This window comes from Aquarana catesbeiana, linkage group LG04 (genome assembly GCF_042186555.1).
Source record: "Aquarana catesbeiana isolate 2022-GZ linkage group LG04, ASM4218655v1, whole genome shotgun sequence".
NCBI lineage: Eukaryota > Metazoa > Chordata > Amphibia > Anura > Ranidae > Aquarana > Aquarana catesbeiana.
The window spans coordinates 466,766,370-466,791,698 of record NC_133327.1 but is presented as its reverse complement, the minus strand read 5'-3'; the positions used below and the strand labels follow the sequence as shown (position 1 = coordinate 466,791,698).

At 42.7% G+C, this 25,329-nt stretch overlaps 1 protein-coding gene across 8 annotated transcripts in view; it reads left to right on the top strand.

Moving 5' to 3' along the window:
- The window catches only part of ARID4B (AT-rich interaction domain 4B), a 1,373,103-nt gene that overhangs the window by 754,413 nt on the left and 593,361 nt on the right, over positions 1–25,329 (top strand). For all 8 annotated transcript variants that reach the window (XM_073627572.1, XM_073627571.1, XM_073627570.1 and 5 more), the window contains one exon: positions 22,826–22,965. In XM_073627572.1, the coding sequence (XP_073483673.1) occupies positions 22,826–22,965 (140 nt within the window). The remainder of the gene's footprint in view (positions 1–22,825; positions 22,966–25,329) is intronic.

The window sequence follows — 25,329 nt, the reverse complement described above, 5'->3', positions numbered from 1 at the left end:
ACTTAGTAAATAGAGTCCACCTGTGTGTAATTTAATCTCAGTTTAAATACAGCTATTCTGTGAAGCCTGCAGAGGTTTTTAAGGAACCTTAGTGAACAAACCACATCATGAAGGTCAAGTATAAAGTTGTGGAGAAGTTTAAAGCAGGGTTAGGTTATAAAAACAATGTCCCAAGGTTTGAACATCTCACGGAGCACTGTCCAATCCATCATCCAAAAATGGAAGGATTATGGCCCAACTGTAAACCTACCAAGACATGACCATCCGCCTAAACTGACAGGCCGGGCAAGCAGAGCATTTATCAGAGAAGCAGCCAAGAGGCCCATGGTAACTCTGGAGGAGCTGCAGAAATCCACAGCTCAGGTGGGACAATCTGTCCACAGGACAACTATTAGTTGTGCGCTCCACAAACCTGGCCTTTATGGAAAAAGAAAGCCATTGTTAAAAGAAAGCCATAAGCAGTCCCATTTGATGTTTGTGAGAAGCCACATAGGGGATACAGCAAACGTGGATGAAGGTGCTCTGTAAGATGAGACTAAAATTTAACTTTTTGGCCTAAAAACAAAATACTATGTGTGGCAGAAAACTAACATTGCACATCACCCTGAACACACCATCCACAACATGAAACATGGTGGTGACAGCATCTTGTTGTGGGGATGCTTTTATTCAGCAGGGACAGGAAAGCTGGTCAGAGTTGATGGGAAGATGGATGGAGCCAAAAACAGGGCAGTCTTAGAAGAAAACCTGTTAGAGTCTGCAAAAGACACAAGATTGGGGTGGAGGTTCACCTTCCAGCAGGACAACTACCCTAAACATACAGCCAGAGCTACAATGGAGTGGCTTAGATCGAAGCATATTCATGTGTTAAAACGGCCCAGTCAAAGTCCAGACCTAAATGCAATTGAGAATCTGTAGCAAGACTTGAAAACTGCTTTTCGCAGACGCTCTCCATCCAATCTGACAGAGCTTGAGCTATTTTGCAAAGAAGAATGGGCAAAAATTCACTCTAGATGTGCAAAGCTGGTAGAGACATACCCAAAAAGACTTGCAGTTGCAGTGAAAGGTGATTCTACAAAGTATTGACTCAGTGGGGCTAAATACAAATGCAAACAACACTTTTCAGATATTTATGTGTAAAACATTTTGAAAACCATGTATCATTTTCCTTTCACTTCACAATTATCTGTCACTTTGTCTTGGTGTATCGCATAAAATCCTAATAAAATACATTTATGTTTTTGGTTGTAACATGACAAAATATAGAGCATGTCAAGGGTTATGAATACTTTTTCAAGGCTCTGTATGCACCTTCACACTTTATAATCTACTCAGGCGTTGCAACATGCTGTTTCTAAAACACTATATTACCTTGTATCTGGATGATGCTATCTTGAAGACAGCTTTCTGTAGGCATCCATCATAAACGACTGACTATCATAGTTTCATTGTTAACCGCTTAAGGACCGAGCCTCTTTCAGAGATTTGTTGTTTACAAGTTAAAAGCATTTTTTTTTGCTAGAAAATTACTTAGAAACCCCAAACATTATACATTTTTTTCTAACACCCTAGAGAATAAAATGGCGGTCATTGCAATACTTTCTGTCACACCGTATTTGCGCAGCGGTCTTACAAACGCACATTTTTTCTAAAAGCAAAAATACACTTTTTTTTTAATTAAAAAATAAGACAACAGTAAAGTTAGCCCAATTTTTTTTATACTGTGAAAGATAATGTTACACCGAGTAAATTGATACCCAACATGTCACGTTTCAAAATTGCGCCTGCTCGTGGAATGGCGACAAACTTTTACCCTTAAAAATCTCCATAGGCGACGTTTACAAAATTCTACAGGTAGATCGTAGCTCAACTTAAAACGTCCTTCCCTTTTAGCTGGCAAAAAAGCAAGCTGAAATACTTGGGCATTTATCTCACTCTCAAACTAACATCTCTATTTCGCGCCAACTTCTTACCTCTTCTCAATACCATTAGAGCAGATTTACAAAAATGGTCGCAAATGGCACACTCTTGGTTGGGGAGAATCAGTGTTGTGAAGATGAATATACTACCCAGGCTGTTATTCCTATTCCAGATAATACCGTATGGTATTCCTGTAGGTTTCTTTACTGTACTTAGATCACTGATCAGCAAATACGTGTGGAACAGAAAGCGACCCAGATTGGCCCTGCCAAACATTAAACATTATTTCTTAGCTATAATAATAGGTAGAATTTCTGAATGGAAGTACCATAAAACTTCTAAGTTATGGGTCAATCTTGAACTGACACTCTGTGGATCTGATCTTTTTACCCAAATTTGGATTCCTAAGAAATACAGAACCTTATCGCCAACTACTTCTCCACTTACACACTCAACCTTTATGATGTGAAACTCACTGTATAGGTCACACAAATGGCAATATAATTCCCCTCTCATGCCGTTGACTGGACACAATTATTTCCCACCTGGAAAAATGGACCCCGGATCTCACACATGGAATCTGGGTCCCATGCCTCTGCTTTATCAAGGTACTAACCAATCTGGCATTGTACCTTTGACTACATTGTTGCCCGGCTCAACAGCTACACCACTGGTCTCCTGGAAATACCGACAATTGACCGCTTTTATTGGCTCTCTTCCAAAACCCATCCGGACCTCATCAGACCTAACACCCATAGAACTCGCCTTTTTTTGAAGAGGAGCCAGTTGAGAAACCTATTTCTTATTTCTATCAAGCTTTACAATCTTTACATACCACAGGAATTCCTACTTTTATATCGAACTGGGAGAAAGACCTCCATAAAGAGATAACTGAGGAACAGAAATCCACTATTCTACTAATGACCCACACCTCAGCAACGGCCTCCAAAATGGCAGAGGTAAATTACAAATTATTAACAAGATGGTACTATACACCAGTGATACTACACAAGACATTCCCTCTGGTATCACCACTCTGTTGGCGGGGATGTGGGGAGCAAGCCACGCACGCCCACATTTGGTGGTATTGTCCGTTTATCCGCCCATACTGGCTAACTATCCTTTACTGGGCAAAGGAGATACAAGGGTATGAAATTCCTAATGATCCATGGGTTGTATTACTTCATTGTACAAGCACACCAGCGGGAACATATAAAAAATCAATAACACTACATTTGCTTAATGCAGCAAAAGGTCTCATTCCACGCTACTGGAAACAAACAACTATACCTTCCTTACGCCAATGGCTACTGGAAGTAGATCACACATACCACATGGAAGACCTTACATACTCTTTCAAGAATAAATCAGAAATTGTAAAAAAAACATGGTCCTGCTGGTTTGCTTTCAAATATTCAACCGCCTATACAGAAATCATAAATCAAAATAAATAAATGAACACAGTGTTTAACGTTAAGCCTACAGCATTAAAGTGGCTGGACCAAGGCAGACCCCCCCCCCCCCTCTCTTTCCCTTCCTTTTAACTATTCTCACTTTTTACTTTTCTTCTTACTTTTTCTAGTATCTTACTCCTTTTTCCTTTACTCTTTATACTGTGGAGTACAGAGAAGGTTGCTACTTACACGAGTGTGCTCGTAGATAAGTGTTAGATGCCTAAAATTCAAGATGACAGATGATTCTTGTATTACAATTCACATGACTTGTTATTCTATATGTAAAATGATTACCTTTGTTATAATGCCCACTATGTTTATCACGTTAGAGGGCATATTAGGTGTCGTGAATACCTTTCAGTATATGTTCTGTATACTTTCTTGTTCTCCTTCCAATAAAAATAAATTAAACAAACAAAAAAAAAATTCTACAGGTTGCATGTTTTAAGTTACAGAGGAGGTCTAGGGCTATTATTATTATTTATTATTGCTCTCACTCTACCGATCGCGGCGATACCTTACATATGTGGTTTGAACACCGTTTTCATATACGGGCGCTACTCATGTATGCGTTCGCTTCTGCACGCAAGCTAGTCGGGACGGGGTGCGTTTAAATTTTTTTTAAATTATTATTCATTATTTTACCTTTTATTTTTACACTGTTTTTTAAAAAAAAAAAATTGTCACTTTCATTCCTATTACAAGTAATGTAAACATCCCTTGTTATAGAAAAAAGCATGACAAGACCTCTTAAATATGAGAGCTGGGGTCAAAAAGACCTCAGATCTCATATTTAGATTAAAATGCAATAGAAAAAATTTGTAATTTAAAAAAAATGGTCCTTTAACCGCTTGCCGACCGCCTCACGCAGACATACTGCGGCAGAAGGGCTCGTACAGGCAAAATCACGTACCTGTATGTTCCCCTTTAAGAGGCGGCCAGCACGCGCGTACTCCGCCGACGGCAAGCTCCGCGAGTCGGGTCGCGGGTCCCGTGGACTCGATCGCCGCGGGGATACCCGTGATCGCCTCATGGGGAGGAAGAACGGGGAGATGCTAATGTAAACAAGCATCTCCCTGTTCTGCCTAGTGACAGTGTCACTGATCTCTGCTCTCTGTCATCGGAGCAGAGATCAGTCACATGTCACACACAGCCATGCCCCTCACAGTTGGAAACATGCCCCTAGGACACACTTAACCCCTACACTGCCACCTAGTGGTTAACCCCTTCACTGCCAGTGTCATTTACACAGGAATCAGTGCATTTGTATAGCACTGATTGCTGTATAAATGACAATGGTCCCAAAAATGTGTCAAAAATGTCCGATATGTCCGCCGTAATGTCGCAGTCACAATAAAAATCGCTGATCGCTGCCATTTAGGGAAAAAAAAATATTAATAAAAATGCCATAAAACTATCCCCTATTTTGTAAATGCTATAACTTTTGCACAAACCGATCAATAGTCGCTTATTGCGATTTTTTTTTTTTTTACCAAAAATATGTAGAAGAATACGTATCGGTCTAAACTGAGGAAAAAAATTGTTTTTTTTAATATCTTTGGGGGATATTTATTATAGCAAAAAGTAAAAAATAATAAAATTTTAACAGAAACAAAGAAAAACTTGTTTTTTTTCAAAATTGTCACTCTTTTTTGTTTATAGCGCAAAAAATAAAAAGCACAGGGGTGATCAAATACCACCAGACGGTTCTATTTGTGGGAAAAAAAGGACGTCAATTTTATGGAGACGGGTGGGGGCCATCTTCCCCTCACTCGTCTCCATACCTGACAGGAGAATAGACGCGATCGCCTCCGTCGACTGCTCCGGTAATCGGTGAAGGGCACCGGATCGTGGCGGGGGGGCCCCTCTTCCGCCACCGATAAGTGATCTCACGGCAAATCCGCCGCAGAGACCACTTTTATCTTGTAGCGGACCACTCGCTCAAGGCGGGGATACTGGGGTTATGGCAGCTAGATGCTGCCATAACAACAATATCTTCCTTCAAACCATATAACGACGGCGACCGGTCCGTAAGTGGTTAAAGTATGTTGTGAGCAAATTCATGTTTATTATTTTATCTTAAAGCATTCTCCTATTCTGAAGTATCTTAAAATTTGTAAACTTACTTTGTGAAGAATCTCACACGTTTACTTCCTCATATTGACAAACACTCTCTATACTCTGAGTAGGCACTGCTGTGTCATAGATTTTACAGCAACTGCCTACTGAACTACAGAGGTGCTAAGTAAGATGAGGGGTTTCAGGAGACAAAATAAGTACAAGAATCACTGCCTACAGGCAGCTAGGTACCATTTTTTATAGGTATGTGTAGTCTTTACAGTAAAATTCAACCGTAGATGAGAAGCTGCAAAGCATGCAGGGAATACAGAAAGTTGTTAAAAGAGATGGCCTGCAGACAGGCAGCACTTAAAACATGAAAGGATATGGTTCAATTAATCTTATATTTAATTGTCAAAAATAACTATTGTTTGTATAACCATTACAACGCCAATGTTATAAATAAGTTTATACTGTGACCTATAGATGTTTTTTATTCCACTAAACTAGATATTCTTCGCATGTGGAAAATTACTTGGTTCATACTTGTAGATACATACATAGCCAGCAGTATTTTGTGTGCAATGTACTAATATACTCATGATTCCTACAGTCATAAGACCGTATTTAATAATCTACCAAATGGTGTAGCACTTTCTACATACACTCATATAGTCAAACACTGTCTAATCACCAAATCATAACACATTCTTGAATAGACCAAAACCCCAAAACATGTATGAACCAAAATCAAAATATAATGAAAAAACAAAAAAAGTCTTTCAAATCTTGTTGTGCGTTTCTATTTTCACCAACAATCATGCTTATTTATCCTCCATATGCCTGTGTCACCACCGCTAGTTGTCCCCCCCCCCCCGGACTCCATGCTATGTAGGGTCACACAAGGCTTGTGTGACATTTAATATCTCCATTGTCTCGCTGGCAGTTTTTCCTGGTGTTGGTCCCTCTTCCTGTGCTTCTGTGTAAAAGTCAATTCCTCCTCCAGATAATTTGGGTACTACCTCTTTAAGACACTCTCCAACTCTCTCCTCCACTCAGCACCATTCAGGGGAAAAAAAAAACACGTCATTGCGCTTTATCTTTATGAAACTACTTATTACACTTAATGTTATTTTGAGAGCACAAGGTTGATTGTATTTTAATACTATCATAGCAGCTCACAAGGCACAGTTTGATTACTTGTCATAAGACCGTATGTGTTATATAAATACTGCTTATTTGGGTGAGCTGTTCTCTCAAGGGCCTTCTTATCCAGGGATTTTCCAGTTTCCCACACATTCTTACAAATCACTTATTTATTTTATCAATAGACATCCAGAAGACATGATAGCAAGTTCTTTAGTGGGGGGGGGCTAGAAAGTAATTGGACTATTAGACAATAAATGTATAAAAAAAAAAAATCCCCTTTAAAAAATGCCCGATTTAGCCCCTAAAAGACATAAAGGGGTTGTGACTTCTGACACTCACCGGTCCCCCGTTTTACTCACCTGAGCCCTTTGTTCCCTCGGCGGAGACGCGCTCTTCCTCTCTGCCCAGGGTTCTTGGCTTTTGATTGGATAGATTGATAGCAGCGTAGCCATTGGCTCCCGCTGCTGTCAATCAAATCCAATGGCACAGGCGCCGGGCCGAATCCGGCTTTCTGTATCTATGCACGCAAATGCTGGACTCGGGAGTGCGTCCGCAAGGTAACCCCAAGAGAGCACTTCTCCCAGGGGTTTTACCGATGCGAGAAGGAGCGAGCACTGCCGGGGGACCCCAGAAGACAATGATCGGGCCACACTGTAAAACGAACTGCACAGTGTAGGTAAGTATGATATGTTTAAAAAAAAAAACATAGGTTTACAATCACTTTAAAGTGGATGTAAACCCGAATTTTTTTATTTTTTTTTTTTTGATGTCATAATGTAGAGTAGAAGATTTCCTATCATTTGAGCCCAGCCTTGCCACAAAGAGTTAATCCAGCTCTGAGCAATCCTCTTTTATTGTTCAGTGAGATAAAACTTGACAAACAGAGAAAAACCTTGTCAAATCCTTCCCCTTGCTGTGAGTGACAGGTGATTTACATATCTTGTGCACTAGCCTAAGACATGCATTATTTTTTAATTCCCACCCCCACCCCTTTCTTCAGCAGCTCAGCATGATTTGGCATTCTGAAGTCATGTGGTTACTTTCCTGTCTTTTCACTGGATGTTAGAGATCATAGCAGAAGTTCAGTGTAAGAAATACACAGGAGAAAATGCATATTGACAAGGGGAGTGTAGAGGTGGGCGGGTAGTCTACTGACATCACGACTCCACCCACCGAGCTCCAGACAACAGACCCACCCACAGAATCTGCAGTTTTTCGGGTCTCATAACAGACACAGGGGAGACATTTGACAGGTAAAGATACATGCAGGAGGCATGTATATCCTTATAGATAACCCCTATGGCAGTAGTTTAGAAAGGATGACATTGGGTTTACATCCACTTTAAGCATTACACTCCTGCAGACAGCACAATTATGAAATGTGCATGTTTGTATTTAAAATAGGCTGGGATATGTTTAATTGAATTGTTAACAAAGGCAACATTGGGGGCGTGTCCGGATGTGAGCCGAGAAAGACGTGTTGCTGTGGAGCTCCGCATATCCTCAAACTATCTATTGCCATCCTCTGCACTAATCAACTTGGTGAGCCTCCACATCAGCCCCATAGGTCCCTGGGCATCCCCTGCCACAATCACAGCCTATATTGTGGATCCCGGCTGGTGTTATTATCTGGCCCGTGGCCGGCTCCACACAGCTGGGACCCGCCGCCATCTTGCAGCCTACGAGACCTCATACATCCTCCACACTAGAGTGCTGCGATCCACGGAGCGAGCGGCGGATCCACCATCATCCATCTAGGGCAGCTTCTCCAGAGGGGGTGGACTGGGAGTGAGCCATCGGAGGGCCGCCTGAAGATCCCCGGGGACTCTCTCGCCGCAACGGCGGCCCGCCACCATCTTGCGGCCTACGAGGCCTCCTGCATCCCCCACGCCATCTGCTGCCATCCGCTCCACTGACTAACCTGGTGAGCCTCCAGGTCTGCTCCATAGGTCCCGGGGATTCCCCTTACTTGATTGCAGCCTGAATTGTGGATCCCGTAGTGGCCGCGGCCTTGTGAAGCCTGTGAATCCCTGGTGTTTCCTGAGCCAGCTGCCCCGTGGGAGTGCATCACGGCCGGTCCGACCCAGCTTCGGAGGCGTGGATCTCCTTTCAGCATCCGCCTGATCACTCATCCAGGGCCCTACCACGGCCAGTGTGCTGTTTAACACTGCCTGCCTGAACTGTGTGATCCAGGCCCCGGTGTCTCCAATATCTAGCAAGTGCACGGTGGCCATCTTGGTACACCTCGGCAGATACTCGAGGCCTGCAAGCCTCTCAGTTAGGACCCCATCCCACCACCGGAGCCCCCTTACCGGACAGAGCGGTGTTCCAGCAGAGTACTGAGGTGTGTTTCATCCCTATGACTGGTGTGGATGGCAGCGGCAGCCCGGATCCCATCATCTTACAAGGTGGCCATCTTGCTACACCCGACCTCAGCATTACAGAAGTTTCCCTTACCTCTCTGCAAACGATTTGCTCCCTACATTGAAGTTAAAATAACCTAGCCTGAAAGTCTATCTCCAGAGGTCACCATCATCTGGTGCCATGGACGCTTTTTATCCTGTAGAGGAGTTGACAGTATGAGTTAAAAGCACGCTTCTAGGGGGCGTGTCCAAGATGGCGATGGGAGCGGTCATGTTTTAGCTCCACTCCACCGTCCGGATCAATAATCCTACAATCTTGCGGTGCTGGGACCTTAACCACCACTACACCAGCTTAATCTTGCCCTCTGACAGTCCCTGCTCATGCCCGGATACAGAAAAGGAGGCATAGCGCGCCAACAGAGCCAAAAAAGAACCTGGTCCATACAACACACCATGGTCAAGGCCGCAGCTACCTCTGCCAGCATGTCAGCTCAGGGTAAAGAGGTGAGTCACGAGGCTGAAACTCCTCGGACCCCCCCAGAGCATGCAGCGCTCCTGGTAGCCATTAACGGATGTAAAATGGCCCTCACAGAGAAAATAGACATTGTCTACATTGAACTGGGCCGGATCAGGAGAGATATTGATGCCTTCAGTGGTAGAGTGACGGAAGTAGAACACCGTGTGTCTGCAGCTGAAGATGTGCATAGAGAGCATGCGACTGACCTCCATTCATTAAATATCAGAGTCAAACACCTAGAATCACGCGCTGAAGATGCTGAAAATCGCAACAGACGCAACAACTTGCGGATTATTGGTCTACCTGAGGGGGCAGAGGGGAAGGACACTACATTGTTCACAGAGCAGCTGCTGCAATCCCTCTTGCCTCGTGCTACCTTCTCCCCTCAGTTTGTGGTGGAGCGGGCCCACAGGATTCCTATAGTCAGAGGTCCACAAGGGGCTCCCCCACCTACATTTATCTACATTTACATTGCTGAATTACCGAGATCGAGACCTTATCCTGAGGGAGGCCAGAAGTGTTTGAGAATGCTAAGCTCCTCATATTTCCGGACTATTCCATTGAAACACAGCATCAGAGAAAATCATTTGACCATGTCCGCTCCCGTCTTCGCGCCAAACACTTAACAGTATAGCATGCTTTTCCCTGCCAGACTTTGGGTTCAAGATGAAGAACAGGTGAGATTCTTCACATCGCCTGAGGAGGCATCTTCCTTGCTGGACACGATCCGTGAGGGATGAAGCAAGTACAATACAATATTTACAGCTATTTGTTGAAATCTAATCCTCGATCTTCGATCGAGCACTTACATGCGACCCTCTGGATTTCCCTGATGTTTATTCTTAATCCTCCCTTTGACACTGGGATTACGGTAACATGGCAATCCCCCCTCCCCCCTTGTCCATCCCTCTTCCTTCCCCTGCATAGGGAGCGAGGGAGACATTGTATCCGGTGTCTCCCTGCTGCGGGGAACTCTGGAAGGACTTTTCAGCTGCACCCCCCCTCCTTCTCTCCTTTGCCAAACACTGTGCAACATTTTACCCAACCCAGAAGATTATACTAACACTTTACTTTCTTCTCAGGAAAATTTTGTATAGCTACCCTGCTGTGTGTTAGTAATCCTCCCCCTGACACTGGGATTGAGGTGGCGTGGCAATCCCCTCCCCTTTGTCCAGCCCTCTTCCTTCCCCTGCATAGCGGATGAGGGGGACATAGTATCCGGTATCTCCCTGCAGAGGGAAACTTTGAAAGGATTTTTCAGCTGCGCTCCCCCCCTTCTCCCCTTTGCCATGCACTGTGGAACATTTTATCCGAACCAGAAGTTTATACTAACATTTCTCCTTCTTCTCAGGAAACCTTTGTATAGTTGCACAAAGTTTTGTACCCCCAGCTTGCTGGGAGACCAGCACCATAAAATATAATCCGGACGGCCCAGGCTGTTATGGGTTAGCAGACTAATGCTTAAATAGCCTCTTGCACACGTTACCCCCGTTGCATGGCGGTTGCCGTGCCATTTTTGGGAGGAGAAGCCACCCGCTGTTCTGGGGGGGTTGGCGGGGAGGTGGGGGGTTGTTTTGTTACTGTTTTTATTTCAGTTTAAGTTTTATTGTTTACTCTGTACATGTATTTTTGACACAGTCAATTGGACCTGCAATCTTACCGCCCCATAGGGGCTACTCTCTTTGTACAATGTGGTTGTCTACTGCTTTCGTTCCATTCGGGTCGAGCCGTTCCCCTGAATGCTCTCCATTATTGATATATTGGGCACCTAAATATCATCTTTAACATTGGTCTCATGGAATACAAGGGGTCTTAATTCCCCAGTGAAGCGGTCACTGGTGTTCCAGTTTCTAAAATCCCATAACCCTCACATTTGTGTCCTCCAGGAGACCCATTTGGTGGGGAGGAAGATCCTTAGCCTTAAGAAACCCTGGGTTGGCCATCACTACCATTCAACATATTCAATCTTTGCCAGGGGGCTTAGCATACTTGTGCGCAAGTCCCTACCGTTTTGGCTTCTGGGGCTTGTGCTTGACCTGGATGGACGATATATAATAATGCATGCAATGGTAGAGAGCCTGGAGGTGGTGCTGGCGGGTATCTATATTCCTCCCCCTGCTTCAATCAGATTACAACCATAAACTGGGCCCCCTTCTTGCTAAGTACGGTACAGATAACCTATTGATTACGGGGGACTTTAACATGCCGCTTTAAATCCACAGGAGGACCTACCTCAGAATTATCGGTCTGGGCAGAAACATATGGGCTAACGGACCTGTGGAGGTGGCAACATCCCTCAGACAAATCTTTTACCTGCCACTCAGCCACTCACAGAACTCTCTCACGCATTGACCTTATGTATGCGGGGAGACCTCTGTTGCCCAGGGTGCAGCAGATATCAATCCTTCCAAGAGGTATATCTGATCATGCACCACTGCTCATTAATCTGTCCTTGGAGGGGTCTCCCATAGATAGATTGTGGGGATTATCGAGATTCTGGATCTCTGACCCGGAGGTGGATTCCGGACTCCGCATACAAATGGATGCCTACTGGGCAACTAACCCTGGGTCGGCCCCAGCGGCGGTAGTGTGGGATGCCTTTAAGGCCTCCTCGAGAGGCCATTATCAATCGCTCATTGGTGGAGTCCGTAGACAGAAGAAGGCAGACTTGGTCAGGGCTGAGGATAGGCCTGCCTCTTTGGAGCGGCAATATACTCAAACCGGAGATTCAGAACTTCATGCTAAGCTCCAGGAGAGCACCAGGGAGGTCATGTTGATCCGCACATCACTTACCAAAAAAAAGCTGCTCCAGCAGACGCAGAGGATCTTTGAGGAGGGTGAACGTGGGGGTAGATTGCTGGCGTGGTTGGCCAGGGAACAGTCGGCCTCTATGAGTGTCCTATCACTGATTGACGGAGATGGAGTCAGACAACTTCCTCCAGGGCGATCAATGAGGGCTTCACGTTTTACTATACTGAACTTTACTCTTCTCGGATTGATTACTCTATGGAGGATCTGCATATATACCTTTCAGATGTAGACTTCCCTGTTCTGACTGAAACATATAGAGATCAACTTGACTCTCCCATTACCCTCAAGGAGGTACACCAGGCCATCTCCTCACTCCAGGCAGGGAAAACACCGGGTCCAGACGGGTTCCCCACTGAATTTTACCGAATGTATGCTGAGGAACTGGCCCCCAAATTTCACTCCATGCTCCTGGCCTCATTGAGGGATGGGATCCTGCCGGCTTCCATGTCAGAGGCGGTGATAATAGTGGTCATCCCTAAGCCGGGTAAGGATCCCGAACTCTGCAAGTCCTATCGCCCGATTTCTCTGATCAATGTGGATGCCAAATTACTGGCAAAAATTTTGGCGACCAGGCTGAGCCGGGTGATCACAGCCTTGGTCCATCCGGATCAGTCTGGCTTTATGCCGGGCAGAGGAACGGATATCAATATTCGTAGGCTATTTACCCATATAGACTTAGCTGCAGAGGGGGATACGGGTGTGGTGGCGGCGCTTGATGCCGAAAAGGCATTCGACTCTGTCGAGTGGCTTTTCCTATGGGAGATATTGGAACGCTTTGGATTTGGGCCCAGGTTTATTTCCTGGATTCAACTTCTATACAGGGATCCGACTGCCCGGATACGGCTTAATGGCCTGTTGTCCCCCCCTTTAGACTGCATAGTGGTACCAGGCAGGGTTGTCCCCTGTCCCCGGGTCTCTTTGCCCTGGCAATTGAGCCCATGGCAATCCTCCTACGCCAAAATCCACGGGTCAAGGGAATACAGCTTGGAGTGCTTCAAGAAAAAATTTCACTATACGCGGATGACACCCTGCTGTACTTGGCCGATGCAGGAGCCTCTCTGAGCTCTGCACTTGAGATAATAGATCACTTCGCAGATACTCTGGGGTTCGTGTCAACTGGGATAAGTCAGTACTTTTTTCCCTTAATCGCTCGGGCCCCAGGGTGGCTACCAACACACCACTCCAATGGGTAGATGAATTTAAATATCTCGGGGTAATTGTTAGAGAATCCCCCCAAGCCTACATGGAGGATAACCTCTCCCCCCTCCAATTTGGCAAGAAATGCCAACTTTGGAGGACCCTGCCGCTGTCTCCAGTGGGCAGAGTGAACTTGGTAAAAATGGTCTATCTCCCCAAGTTCACCTACTTTTTCAGGAACACTCCATGCCTCATTCCCAAATCCTTTTTTCAAAAATTGGATTCAATTGTTTCCACTTTTGTCTGGGCTGGGAAAGCTCTGAGACTGGCAAGGAAGATGCTCCAGCTCCCCCTATCCCCGGGAGGACTGGTGGTTTGACCAGCCCAGACAGAACCCTGCGGTGACCCTTGAGGTGGCCATCCTGGGATCCTATGCAGCGTTAATTAACTTACCCTATAGAGGGCCCAAGGCCCACCCCCAGGTAACGTCTTTAATGCACACAACTATACAGGTATGGCAAAAGGCAAGAGCTATTTATAAGTCAGATTCGGTCATCTCCCCCCATATGCCCCTGTGGGGTAATCCCCTGCTATCTCATCTCTATGGGCTTCCGGACCCTCAGTTGTGGGCGGTCAGAGGGATAGTAACTATTAAACATATCTACCAGGAAGGGTCCTTTTCCTCCTCTGAAACACTGAAAGCTAAACATAATATCCCTGCTTCCATGAAGTTCAGGTACTATCAACTAAAACATGCGGTACAAGCCCAGTTCCCTGGCCCCTTGACCCTTCAGATTGACGCAGTTGAACGACTGCTCATTGCCAAAATCATGGACAAACCCCTGTCCTCCCTCTACTTCTACCTTTCAATTGAACATATGACATCCCTGACTAAGGTTTTACTAAATGGAAGACTGACATCCCAGAGCTGACAGACGATAGTTGGGAAGATATAGTGTCTGACTATACCATAAAAATGATCTCAGCAAGGGATCTCTTCATTCAAATTAAGTTCCTACATAGGGCATATTATACCCCAGTGAGGCTAGCCAGTATATATCCGGGAACGAACGCTCTCTGCTCCAGATGTGGTGTGTCTCCTGGAACTTTTTTTCACATGGTATGGTCGTGCCCCGTGCTACGTCCATACTGGGAGGGAGTAATGGAAGTCCTGGGCACATTTGGGGACTGGTCCCTTAGGTTGGATCCTGCCTTGGCGCTGCTGGGCAATATGGAAAACATTGAAGCATCCAGACACGACAAACTGTTCCTGTTCTATGCTCTATACTATGCCAGAAGGGAGATTCTTCTCAGGTGGAAGCAGCCCGCCCCCCCCCCACACAACATATGTGGATGACCACGATAAACTCTGTCCTACCTTTGTACAAGTTAACATATGAGAGTAGAAATTGCCAGGGGCGTGGCCTAACTCCGGACCTGAATGGACGCTTAATCCACTCTCTCCTGCACATAGGGGCAGCTAAACTTGTGCACAGGAGACACCAAATCACTCCCAGACATGGGAAAGGGAGACCGGAACCCCTCAACAGCCCGGAAACCCTTGGATCCAAACCAGATGTCTCAAAACATCATCCCAGCAATGTTCCGGACATCACAGGGAGAAGGCCTCAAAGCCGCGGCCTCGCCTAATCCACCCGGCCCGCTCGGCGGCTCTGGCCTCGCGACGGACGGCGCGATCGGCGTTTAAGGCCACACACCACAGGCTCCAACTCAGCACCCATCTCCCCTACCCTATAGCCCGCCAGCCTCACAAACCCTATGCCTGGCAGACCTACAGGCAGTGGCTTTGGACATTAAAGCCACGCTGTCTGCAGCCATCACGTATCTAAAGACGGATATGCAGGGCATTGCAGCAAGGATGGGATCGGTGGAGCAGGCCACAACACGCCATGCAGAGGCAATAAGACAGGTACAAAAATCTTCTGATATACACCTAAACCATATAATTGAAATTCACCGCCACTTAGAAGACCTCGATAACAGAGGAAGAAGGCATAACATAAGGATTAGGGGGGTACCAGAAGCAGCGGACCAAAACCCTGTAGAACACACTGCTACAACCATATTTAATGATTTATTGGACAGACCTCCAGATTCCCCCATTGATTTTGAAAGGATTCACAGAGCCCTCAGACCGAGAGGAAGGGACACAGATCCCCCCAGGGACATAATATGTTGCTTGGTAAACTTCCCCCTGAAAGAAGCCATCTTAAAAAAGGCGAGAGAGAAAAATAGAGTGATGTTTAATGGAACTGAGATAAAATTATATCAAGATTTATCAAACATCACATTACAGCAATGCAGGGCTCTGCGTCCGATTCTCGACCAATTGCGTACCAGAGGTATACCATACAGGTGGAAGTTTCCATTCTGTCTATCAGCCACCTGGAGAGGTCACACAGCACTGCTACGCACGCCTGAAGACTTGCAATCCTTCTGCGAAACACTCAACATCCCGCCAACTGAAGTTCCAGATTGGTATAATACATTCATGCCAAATGAAACGTGGATCGAAGTAACAAACAACTATACTCCTAGAGCTCAGAGAAACAGAGATAGACGCCGCAGATCACCATCATCTCATCAAAACAGAAGAGGAAATAACCAAGGAAGTCCAGGACTCTCCCCTCCTAGACGCAGAGACCGCATGGATAGACAAGACCAAATGGACACCTGAATCGCAATCATTCACAAGAATCACGGACGCCATCCTACACACGCTTATCTTCAATCAAATACCAGCTATCAAGTCATCCCTTGGACCTTCAGTTAGAACAGCCTCAGACCATCCAACAAAAATTTATTCAACCACAGAGATTAAAATTTTAGCTTAAAAGCTAAATGACTTTTTGTTTTCACCCCCCCCCCCCCCATATTTTGCATCTTTTTCCTTTTTCTTCCCCTTTTTTTTCCTTTCCCCCTCCTTTTCTCTTCTCCATTCTATTCTCTTTTTTAGGTGCGGTGTCATACAAGATCAGAAACACATCAATACACCCAAGCCAAAGAAAATATGTGCAGATATCCTGATCAGAGCTTTCAACATAAGGGTATGATAGATGTGTTTGAACTAAAGAATGTATGATTGTAAGTAAGATGTCTAGAGTACATTTACATCTTTACCCTGAAGTATATTAAGTTATGGCTTTACCCCCTACTTCATTTTCTACTGACCACTAGCCATACTTGAACATTCACGATCGATAGTATCTTCAGTGAATATATTAATCTTTTCCAAAAAGTATGTTACATATAAAGTACACCAAATAATCAGTATAAGATGAAATGTGACCGATGGGGTGGGGGGGGGTGGGAAGGGAGCAGATGGAGGGTGAGGGGAGGGTCGTGAGCGGGGGGGAGGAGAAAAAGGGGGAAGGAAGAAATATAGAGAGAAATGTATATATATTCTTCTAAATATAATAGAAGTGTTAACACACTTGCTCTTTAAAATAACAAAAGGTGCAAAAGTTATTGTGGTATTGAATATCATTGACTTTTATTAGGTTAAAAATGGTTTATTAACGTTTTGATTTTCTTAAAAAAGGTTGAACTTAAAACAACCCATGTTACGATAAACACAGAGGATGTTCATATTCAACATAAGGAATAAGCATGATGGTGGACTACTCTAGACATACCTTAAATGAGTCTACATAAGGAAACTTTCCTACACAAAAATACAATATTTGTTCCAAATTTTACTGATTAGGAGGAGATTAATACTGTTAAACAACACTCCTAACAACAGTCGAACTTTCTGGCAATATAGGATCATTTTAAAAAAAAAAAAAAAGAGAAACACTCAATATAAGTCATGTCGACCACCATAATGCCTTATACCTACAATTTCTATCTCTGGAAAAAACTTTCTTTTCTCTGAAACAAGAGTTCTGTTTTTTTACAAGTTTGTTTGTTACATTTAAAGATTTATAGAATATGTAAACACTATGGTACTAATTAATTTACACAAAAATTTTCCATAGGACATACAGAACAAACCCCTTAAATACAAGACGCTCTTAATTCATATGACAAGGTCTCCCCCCAGTGGCCATTGAGTATAATTATCTAGGGTATTATATCTTGTCTACACCTAGTAAACACATCACAACCCAGAGCTCAAGAGGTGCCTATATACAACAGGGTTCATTACAACCACGTTTCTATACACAACCATTAGAATGCTCCTAAAATCCAACACACACACAAATTGCATATAATATTTCATTTTCTCCCACGCTCAAAACGTCCTACATACATCCTGTAATATCTGATCACTATAATTAGGTAGTTGCCCCGAAGTGCTAAGAGTATTAGTAAATAAAATAAAGAAAAAAGAAAAGAGAACATAAACTGTCGAATTTAAATCCATCTGTTCCTACTTAGACATTGCTCCCACACAAGGAGTGAAATAATTTTCGCTCTTTGAACTTACCGGACCTTCTTAACAGGGTAGATTAGTTGATCTAAACCTACCTCCGGTACACTCTACTTTCCTATCCTTGAGGAAGGAAAACTTCTTCCCCCACCCACATCCCCCCTCCCCTTTTTTTTTTTTTTTTCCCCCTTCCCTAACCCCCTTTAACCCCAGAGAACGTGTATTAGACCTAAAACAAGACACATAATTAAAGTAAACCTCTCTATACCCCTGAGTCCAAATACCCTTACTTTTAGATACAGGAATATACAATGCCTATTCCTAAACAGCAGACTGTTTCAACGTCACTTAAGCTAATCTCAGTAAATGCCAATGGACTTAACATCCCTGAAAAAAGAACCAAATTCCTCAATGAATTTCATAAACTCAAAGCTAATATCATTTGCATACAAGAAACTCACTTTAAAACTAATAAAGCTCCCAAATTGCAAGATAAAAGATTTCCAACTGCATATCATGCCACCAATCCTGAGGGAAAATCCAAAGGAGTCTCAATTCTGATTTCCAAACAGACTCCCCTTCAGATTCATGATACAATGCTTGACCCAGGGGGAAGATACATATTCATTAAAGGGAAGCTGGGACCTCATCCCATCACAATCGCCAACATATACACCCCTAACTCAAAGCAGGTAACCTTCTTTCGTAAAATAAAGGACCTTTTAACAAACTTCGCGGCAGGTATGATTATTCTAGGGGGAGACTTTAATACTCCATTAAATCCGCTCATAGACACCTCGAATGGTACATCTAGCCTTCCTTTTAAAGCGTTGAAACAAATCTAAATCCAACTACAGGAGCTAATGCTACATGACAACAGGAGAATCCTTAACCCTCAAACCAAAGACTTTACCTACTTTTCCACAATTCATCAAAAGTATTCTAGAATTGACTACTTTCTTATCTCGCAACCAGACCTTGACTTACTGACAGACTCCACAATTGAAACCATGACGTTATCCGATCATCATCCGATTACCATAACATTAACTTTCCCAGAAAAATCTACCATAACTAAAACGTAGAGACTCAACACAACAGTCTTGAAAGACCCTATAGACGTAATACACTTCAATGACAAACTAAACGAATACTTTTCACTAAATAAAAATGACGAGACATCTTTGATCACTCAGTGGGAAGCACACAAATGTGTTATGAGAGGTGAATTTATAAATAAATTAGCTAAACTAAAGAAGGAAAAACAATCCAAAATAAGATCATTATTAGACCAAATTCATAGACTAGAATTAACCCATAAAAGAACAGTGGCACTCTCCACATTTGAAGACTTAACTAAAGCAAGAACTCTACTTTCAGAAGAGTTGAGCATGAAAACTAAAAGACAATATATCTTAAGACATAAAATATATTACGAGCAAGGCAACAAAAGTGGAAGGTTGCTCGCAAAAGCAGTCCAAAACAAGAAAGTTGCTTCAACAATTCATCAAATAAGAGACAAACTAGGCGCACCACATTCTTCGAATGAGGAGATTGCCAAACAGTTCGAGCTCTACTACCAATCCTTATACAACATCCCATCTAATCCCAAATGCCCACAAAATTCAGACAAAAGAACAAAGCTTATTCAAGAGTTCCTAGAAAAATACTGCTCACCTCAAATTTCTAAAAACACAGCACAAGAACTAGAAACGCCCATAACTGGTCTAGAATTTGATAAAGCCTTAAAAGATATGAAAATTGGTAAAGCACCAGGCCCAGACGGGCTACCCCTTCAATACTACAAAACATTTACCAACATACTAAAACCAAGATTTTTAAAAACTTTTCAATCACTCTACTCCGAACAACATCCCTCCAAACAACTACTGGAAGCACATATAACGGTAATACCAAAAGAAGGCAAAGATACAACTCAGGTTACTAACTATAGACCAATTTCCCTAATCAACGTCGACATCAAGATATACGCCAAGATATTAGCAAATAGACTCCTACCCCTGCTCTCTTCCCTCATTTCCTTAGACCAAGTAGGCTTTATTCCAGGAAGAGAAGTGCGTGACAACACAATTAAAGCAATAAACATTAATCACTGGCTATCAACCCAAAAGAAACAGGGTTTCTTCCTCTCCCTTGACGCTGAAAAGGCGTTTGACAGAGTGGCCTGGGATTTCATTGATGCTACATTAAAACATATAGGGATTCTACCCCTAATGAGATCTTATATCAAAGTACTATACTCAAATCCATTAGCAAGAGTTAGAGTAAATGGCCACCTGTCAAACGCCTTTAACCTTCGCAACGGCACAAGACAGGGATGCCCCCTTTCACCTCTATTGTTTGTCCTCACATTAGAACCACTATTAAATAAAATTAGATCCAATCCAGACATCAAGGGTATTGATATCCACAAACGCACGTACAAAGTTGCAGCATTCGCCGACGATATGCTTCTATTCCTCTCAGAACCCCATATATCCCTACCCAATGTCATCCAAGATCTAGAATATTTCCAATTACTCTCAAACTTAAAAATTAACCACTCAAAATCTAGCGCCTTAAATATCACACTATCCCCAAACTCAGTAGAATTATGTAAAAAAAACTTTCCCTTCTCGTGGGCCAATCAAAGTATAACATATCTTGGAACTGAAATCCCTACAAATTTAAATGACCTCTTCAAACTCAACTATTTACCCATTCTAAAACAAACACAGGATGATTTAAAAAGATGGAACTCTCTGAATATTTCTTGGTTTGGCAGAGCTTCTCTAGTCAAGATGACAATTCTACCTAGGTTTCTGTATGTGATGCAAACGATCCCCATCAGACTACCATCCTCATTCTTTAAATCCTTTCGCAAAGCATGCTCTACCTTTATCTGGAGGAGCAAGCCTCCCAGAATTAAATTTACCAGACTAAACCTACCTAAAAATAAAGGGGGGATAGCTCTACCAGACCTACAGAAATACCACCAAGCTGCTCTTCTGACAAGAATAGTAGATTGGAACATTCACAACAAAGTTAAAGACTGGGTCAATTTAGAACATTCTCTCTTCTCTCACCAATTGAACTCCATCCCATGGATCTGTCCAACGTACCACCCAAAAAACATTAAATCCCAACCCCTTATCGGTTCCACACTTGAAATATTTATCAATACTTATAAAAAAAGCAACCCATTGCCTTGGTTGAGTCCTCTAACACCATTAAGAAATAATCCAGACTTTCTCCCAGGTACAGAAAAAAATTTTCTTTCTAAGTCATGGCCACACAAAGAAATTCTTGTCAAACACTTCTTCAAAAATAGTAAACTATTATCAAGAGACGAAATAAACAAAGACAGCGAACCTCCCCAGATCTCTCAATGGAATTACATACAAATTAGACATTACTTGACTAGCAATGAGAAAACCCAACACTGGACTAGACCTCTTACGACACTAGAAGACCTTTGCACCAAAACAAACCCACAGAGACATATAATATCTATTCTATATAACTCGCTCTTTGTGAGTAATTCTGAATTTTCCAGCTCGTCATGCCAAGCCTGGGAACAAGATCTCAACCTAAACCTGACAGAGGAAAACTGGGAAAGAATTTATATGTACGCACATAAAGGGTCTCTTAATGTCGCCACTCAAGAGTGTGGCTTTAAAATCATCACTAGATGGTATAGAACCCCCACCCTTTTGCACAAATTCTTTCCCCAGACCTTGAACAGATGTTGGAGATGCAAACAGGAGGAAGGTTCGATGATACACATCTGGTGGACTTGCCCGCTTATCCAAAATTTTTGGAAAATGGTTCACGAAACCGTCACATCAATCACCTCAGAAAACTTAAATTTCAACCCAGCACAATACCTGCTACACTACAATTCTATTCCCAAAAAACAATACCTAAAATCTCTAACCATGTTTATGATAAATGCTGCAAGACACTGTATCCCCTGCCACTGGCGCTCTAACTCTATACCATCAAAAAAGGAATGGTTCCGCAGAATAAACAATATAGAAAGAATAGAAGAACTCATAAGCATATCTCAGGAGAAAATAACTCATTTTGCTTCAACATGGTACAAATGGATAGAATTCAAAAATTCTCAGACATACAAAGCATTCAACATTTAATAAGGTTCACAAGAAGGTTGAAAATGTTACGGAAATAACAGGTCATTTAAACAATCCCTTACCCCTCCCCCCCCCCTTTTTTTTTTTTTTTCTCTCCTTCTCCCTTCAAGCCATAATCTGGATTAGTTAATAACCATAACTCCAATTCAAGATTCCCATGATGTTATTTGAAAAGATAATTAGCATAAATAAAAATGTTTATTTTTGTAACTATCTACAACCATATTGTATGTATACACCGTCCTTTACTGTATTAAAACCGAATGTCATATCTACCACTCTTATGCAAATGTACTATTACAATGTTTCCATGTAATTACATGTTCAATCAATAAAAACTTTTGTGAAACAAAAAAAGAAATTGCCCTAAAAAACTTGATAAAGTCTGGTCTCAATGGGTTGATGCACATGGATAGGAGACCCGGGGCGGCTGGTAATCCCCGGTGCTCTGACTCTATCCAATAGTGTCTTGTGGCAGCAGCTACATAGCAATGTTATTCTGGTGTAGGATTTATATAACCCCTCCCCTCTCCTCCGCTCTCCCCCCCCGCCCCCCTCCCCCTCTCCTCTTTCCTCTCCTAGACCCCCCCCCCTTCTGCAATCCTACTAAGATCCATCAACACTACTAGGAAAACGATTGCTTTAACTATTAGATGTCGTATGCTTGAATGAATAACTGCTAGCTGTAACTATATTGTCAACTCAGACCTTGTGACTTATTGCATACGCTTGATGTTCATGTACTGTGTCATTGTTATAATTTACATATAATTTTCTTTTAAATAAAAAAACATTTACTGTTAAAAAAACAAAGGCAACATTCTAGTTTGTTCTCTACATCTTGTTCTTTCTGTTTTTTAAACCAGGACACAGAAATAGATGTTCCATTTCCCTGTGCGAAGGAACCAAAAGGACTATATGAAAACCTTTCCGTTCAGGATAAAAATGATCTGAATGAAAGTGCTCAGGAACCAAAAGTGGACAATACCACCAAGAAAAAAGGAGTGTAAGATAGATATGTATTTTTTATTTTAACATATGTATTTTTTTTCCAAGATAAGAAGAACAGAGATAATATTGTGATTTGTAAACTCCCAAGAGACGCCTTTCAGTTTTAGGTTCCGTAATGGATTAACCATTTTAAAGAAGTACCACTAAATCTTGTTTGGCTGTACTTCTCCTGTGGATGACAGGAGTGCCAGTTGTTCTGCACTCCTGTGAGCCATTTACAGCAGACAGCTCTGCACTCCTGTGACCCATTTTCAGCAGACAGCGGGCTGACGTCACAGACCCGGTCCAGGCTCGGGCAAGTTGGCGTTAATGAAGTCTGGATCTGCCCGCATGCCTGGACCAGCACCTGGCCGCTCCCACCCCCTCCACAGCCCAGCGCTCCCGTGAGCATGGGGGGGGGGGCAGTACAGAGAGCTGGTGACTGACAGTAACCAGCTCTCTGCTCAGGGAGCCCTGAGAGCCGAGCGATCGGCGGTGTTTGATCGATCGGTTCTCAGTCTTAGAGCCGACGGGGGACAGATGCAGCATTTTTTTTTCTTTGATCATAGGCCGACTTGAAGGTAACCATTGGACACACGTCCATTTATATTTGCTACCTATAGACTACTATTAAGCTTTTGCTCAGATACACCTGAAAACAGTCAAATCTAATTCATGTAAAAGGACCCCAAGTCTGGCAATACATTATACAATTTTCTTGTACAATTTTCCTTTGGATTTTCCAAAACAATATAATATGAGTTCCAACCTACACACTTTGAATTTGTATACAGTCAGGCAGGCCCTTGCACTACATAGTTGCAGGTTACAGTATATTAGTATTTAAAGATAACAAATTTTTATAAAACAAGAAATAAAAACAAAACATAAAACCAAAATTTTTCCATCGTATTTAAAGCAGATCCTCACTGGATCTGAGCACCGCAAACCAAAAACACAGACTAATTTTTAATGTTCAAAGCAAACCCTTGAGTAAGGGCAAATGATTCATGTAGCATTTACTTCCTGGAATTCATCTGCCCTTAGTTCAAGCATGCATGCAGGAGAGTATGCTTAGCTCAGATAGCCCCTCCTCCCCTCCTGAAGACTCCTGGGATGTATGACATCATTTACATGGCAATAAACCAGGAAGTAACTGAAGAAATGTAACAAAAAAAGTTAAACAATTATATATGATATACTTTCCTAGCTATTTGCTAGCAGCGTGAGGATTAAAAATAATGTTGATTTGAATAGTGAGATCCACTTTAAGACATTATAATCATTTGAGACCACTTTTATTTTTTTAAGAATAAATTAGACATTTGTGCAAAGAATTGTTTAAGAGCCTAATAATGGCTGAATCATTTTAAACAAGGTAACAGGTGTACTTAGAATTTGTGTCCTACAAATAGTAGGAATAGTATCCTCATACCATATTTGGTGTATTGACTGTGGTATATTTTGGGTGTATACAAAAATACTAAATATAATGGTCACCAACTGTGACTTGTCCTGCAATCTTACTGTGGCCAGAACATGGACTTTGTATTGAGCGAACGCAAACTGCTTAGAGGGGGGAGAGTGGATTTTTACACTCGCTGAAATGAAAATTGATATTCAGAACATTCACACCATTGCTGCAGATTTGCAGAACATGCACTGAATAAAACAATTCAAACCAATAATGCGTCCAAAAGTATAGTATGTGTTATTATAGGGAATGAACACCTGAGCCTACGGCTTCAAGACATTAACTACTTCCGGACTGCCGCACGCCGATATATGTCCTCACTTTGAAGAGGAATATTGTTGTTATGGCAGCATCTAGCTGCCATAAACCTGGTATCCTCTTCTTCAGCGGGCAGTTAGGTTTCCTATAATAGTGGTCTCTGCGGTAGGTTCGCCACAAGATCACTTTTATCAGCGGTGGAAGAGGGGAGGCAATCGGATGCTTCTCCTTCCTGGGTATTGAGACGAGTGAGGGGAAGATGGCCCCCATCTGTCTCCATACCATTGCAGGGCGGAAGCGACGTCAAAACGTCACTTCCGCCCATAGCTCTTAACCTCCCTGGCGGTATGATTATTTCAGATTTTAGATGCTGAAAGCGGTACAAATATTTTGCATGGAAATTTGGCGTTTTATATTGTATGTCTGTAATTCTTAACAATAACACACTTAAATCTGTCCAAACAAGAGTCTAGTAGATATCCCGGGTATGATAAAGTTTGAAACACAAAAACATAAATTATAATATAATAAATAAAAATAAATAATTAAAAAAAAAATTAATAAAATAAATTTCCCCACGATTCACTATCGCTCAATTCTGCAAGTGTTCTAATTTACTATCGCTGTTTTCTAGCTGGTCTAAAGCCA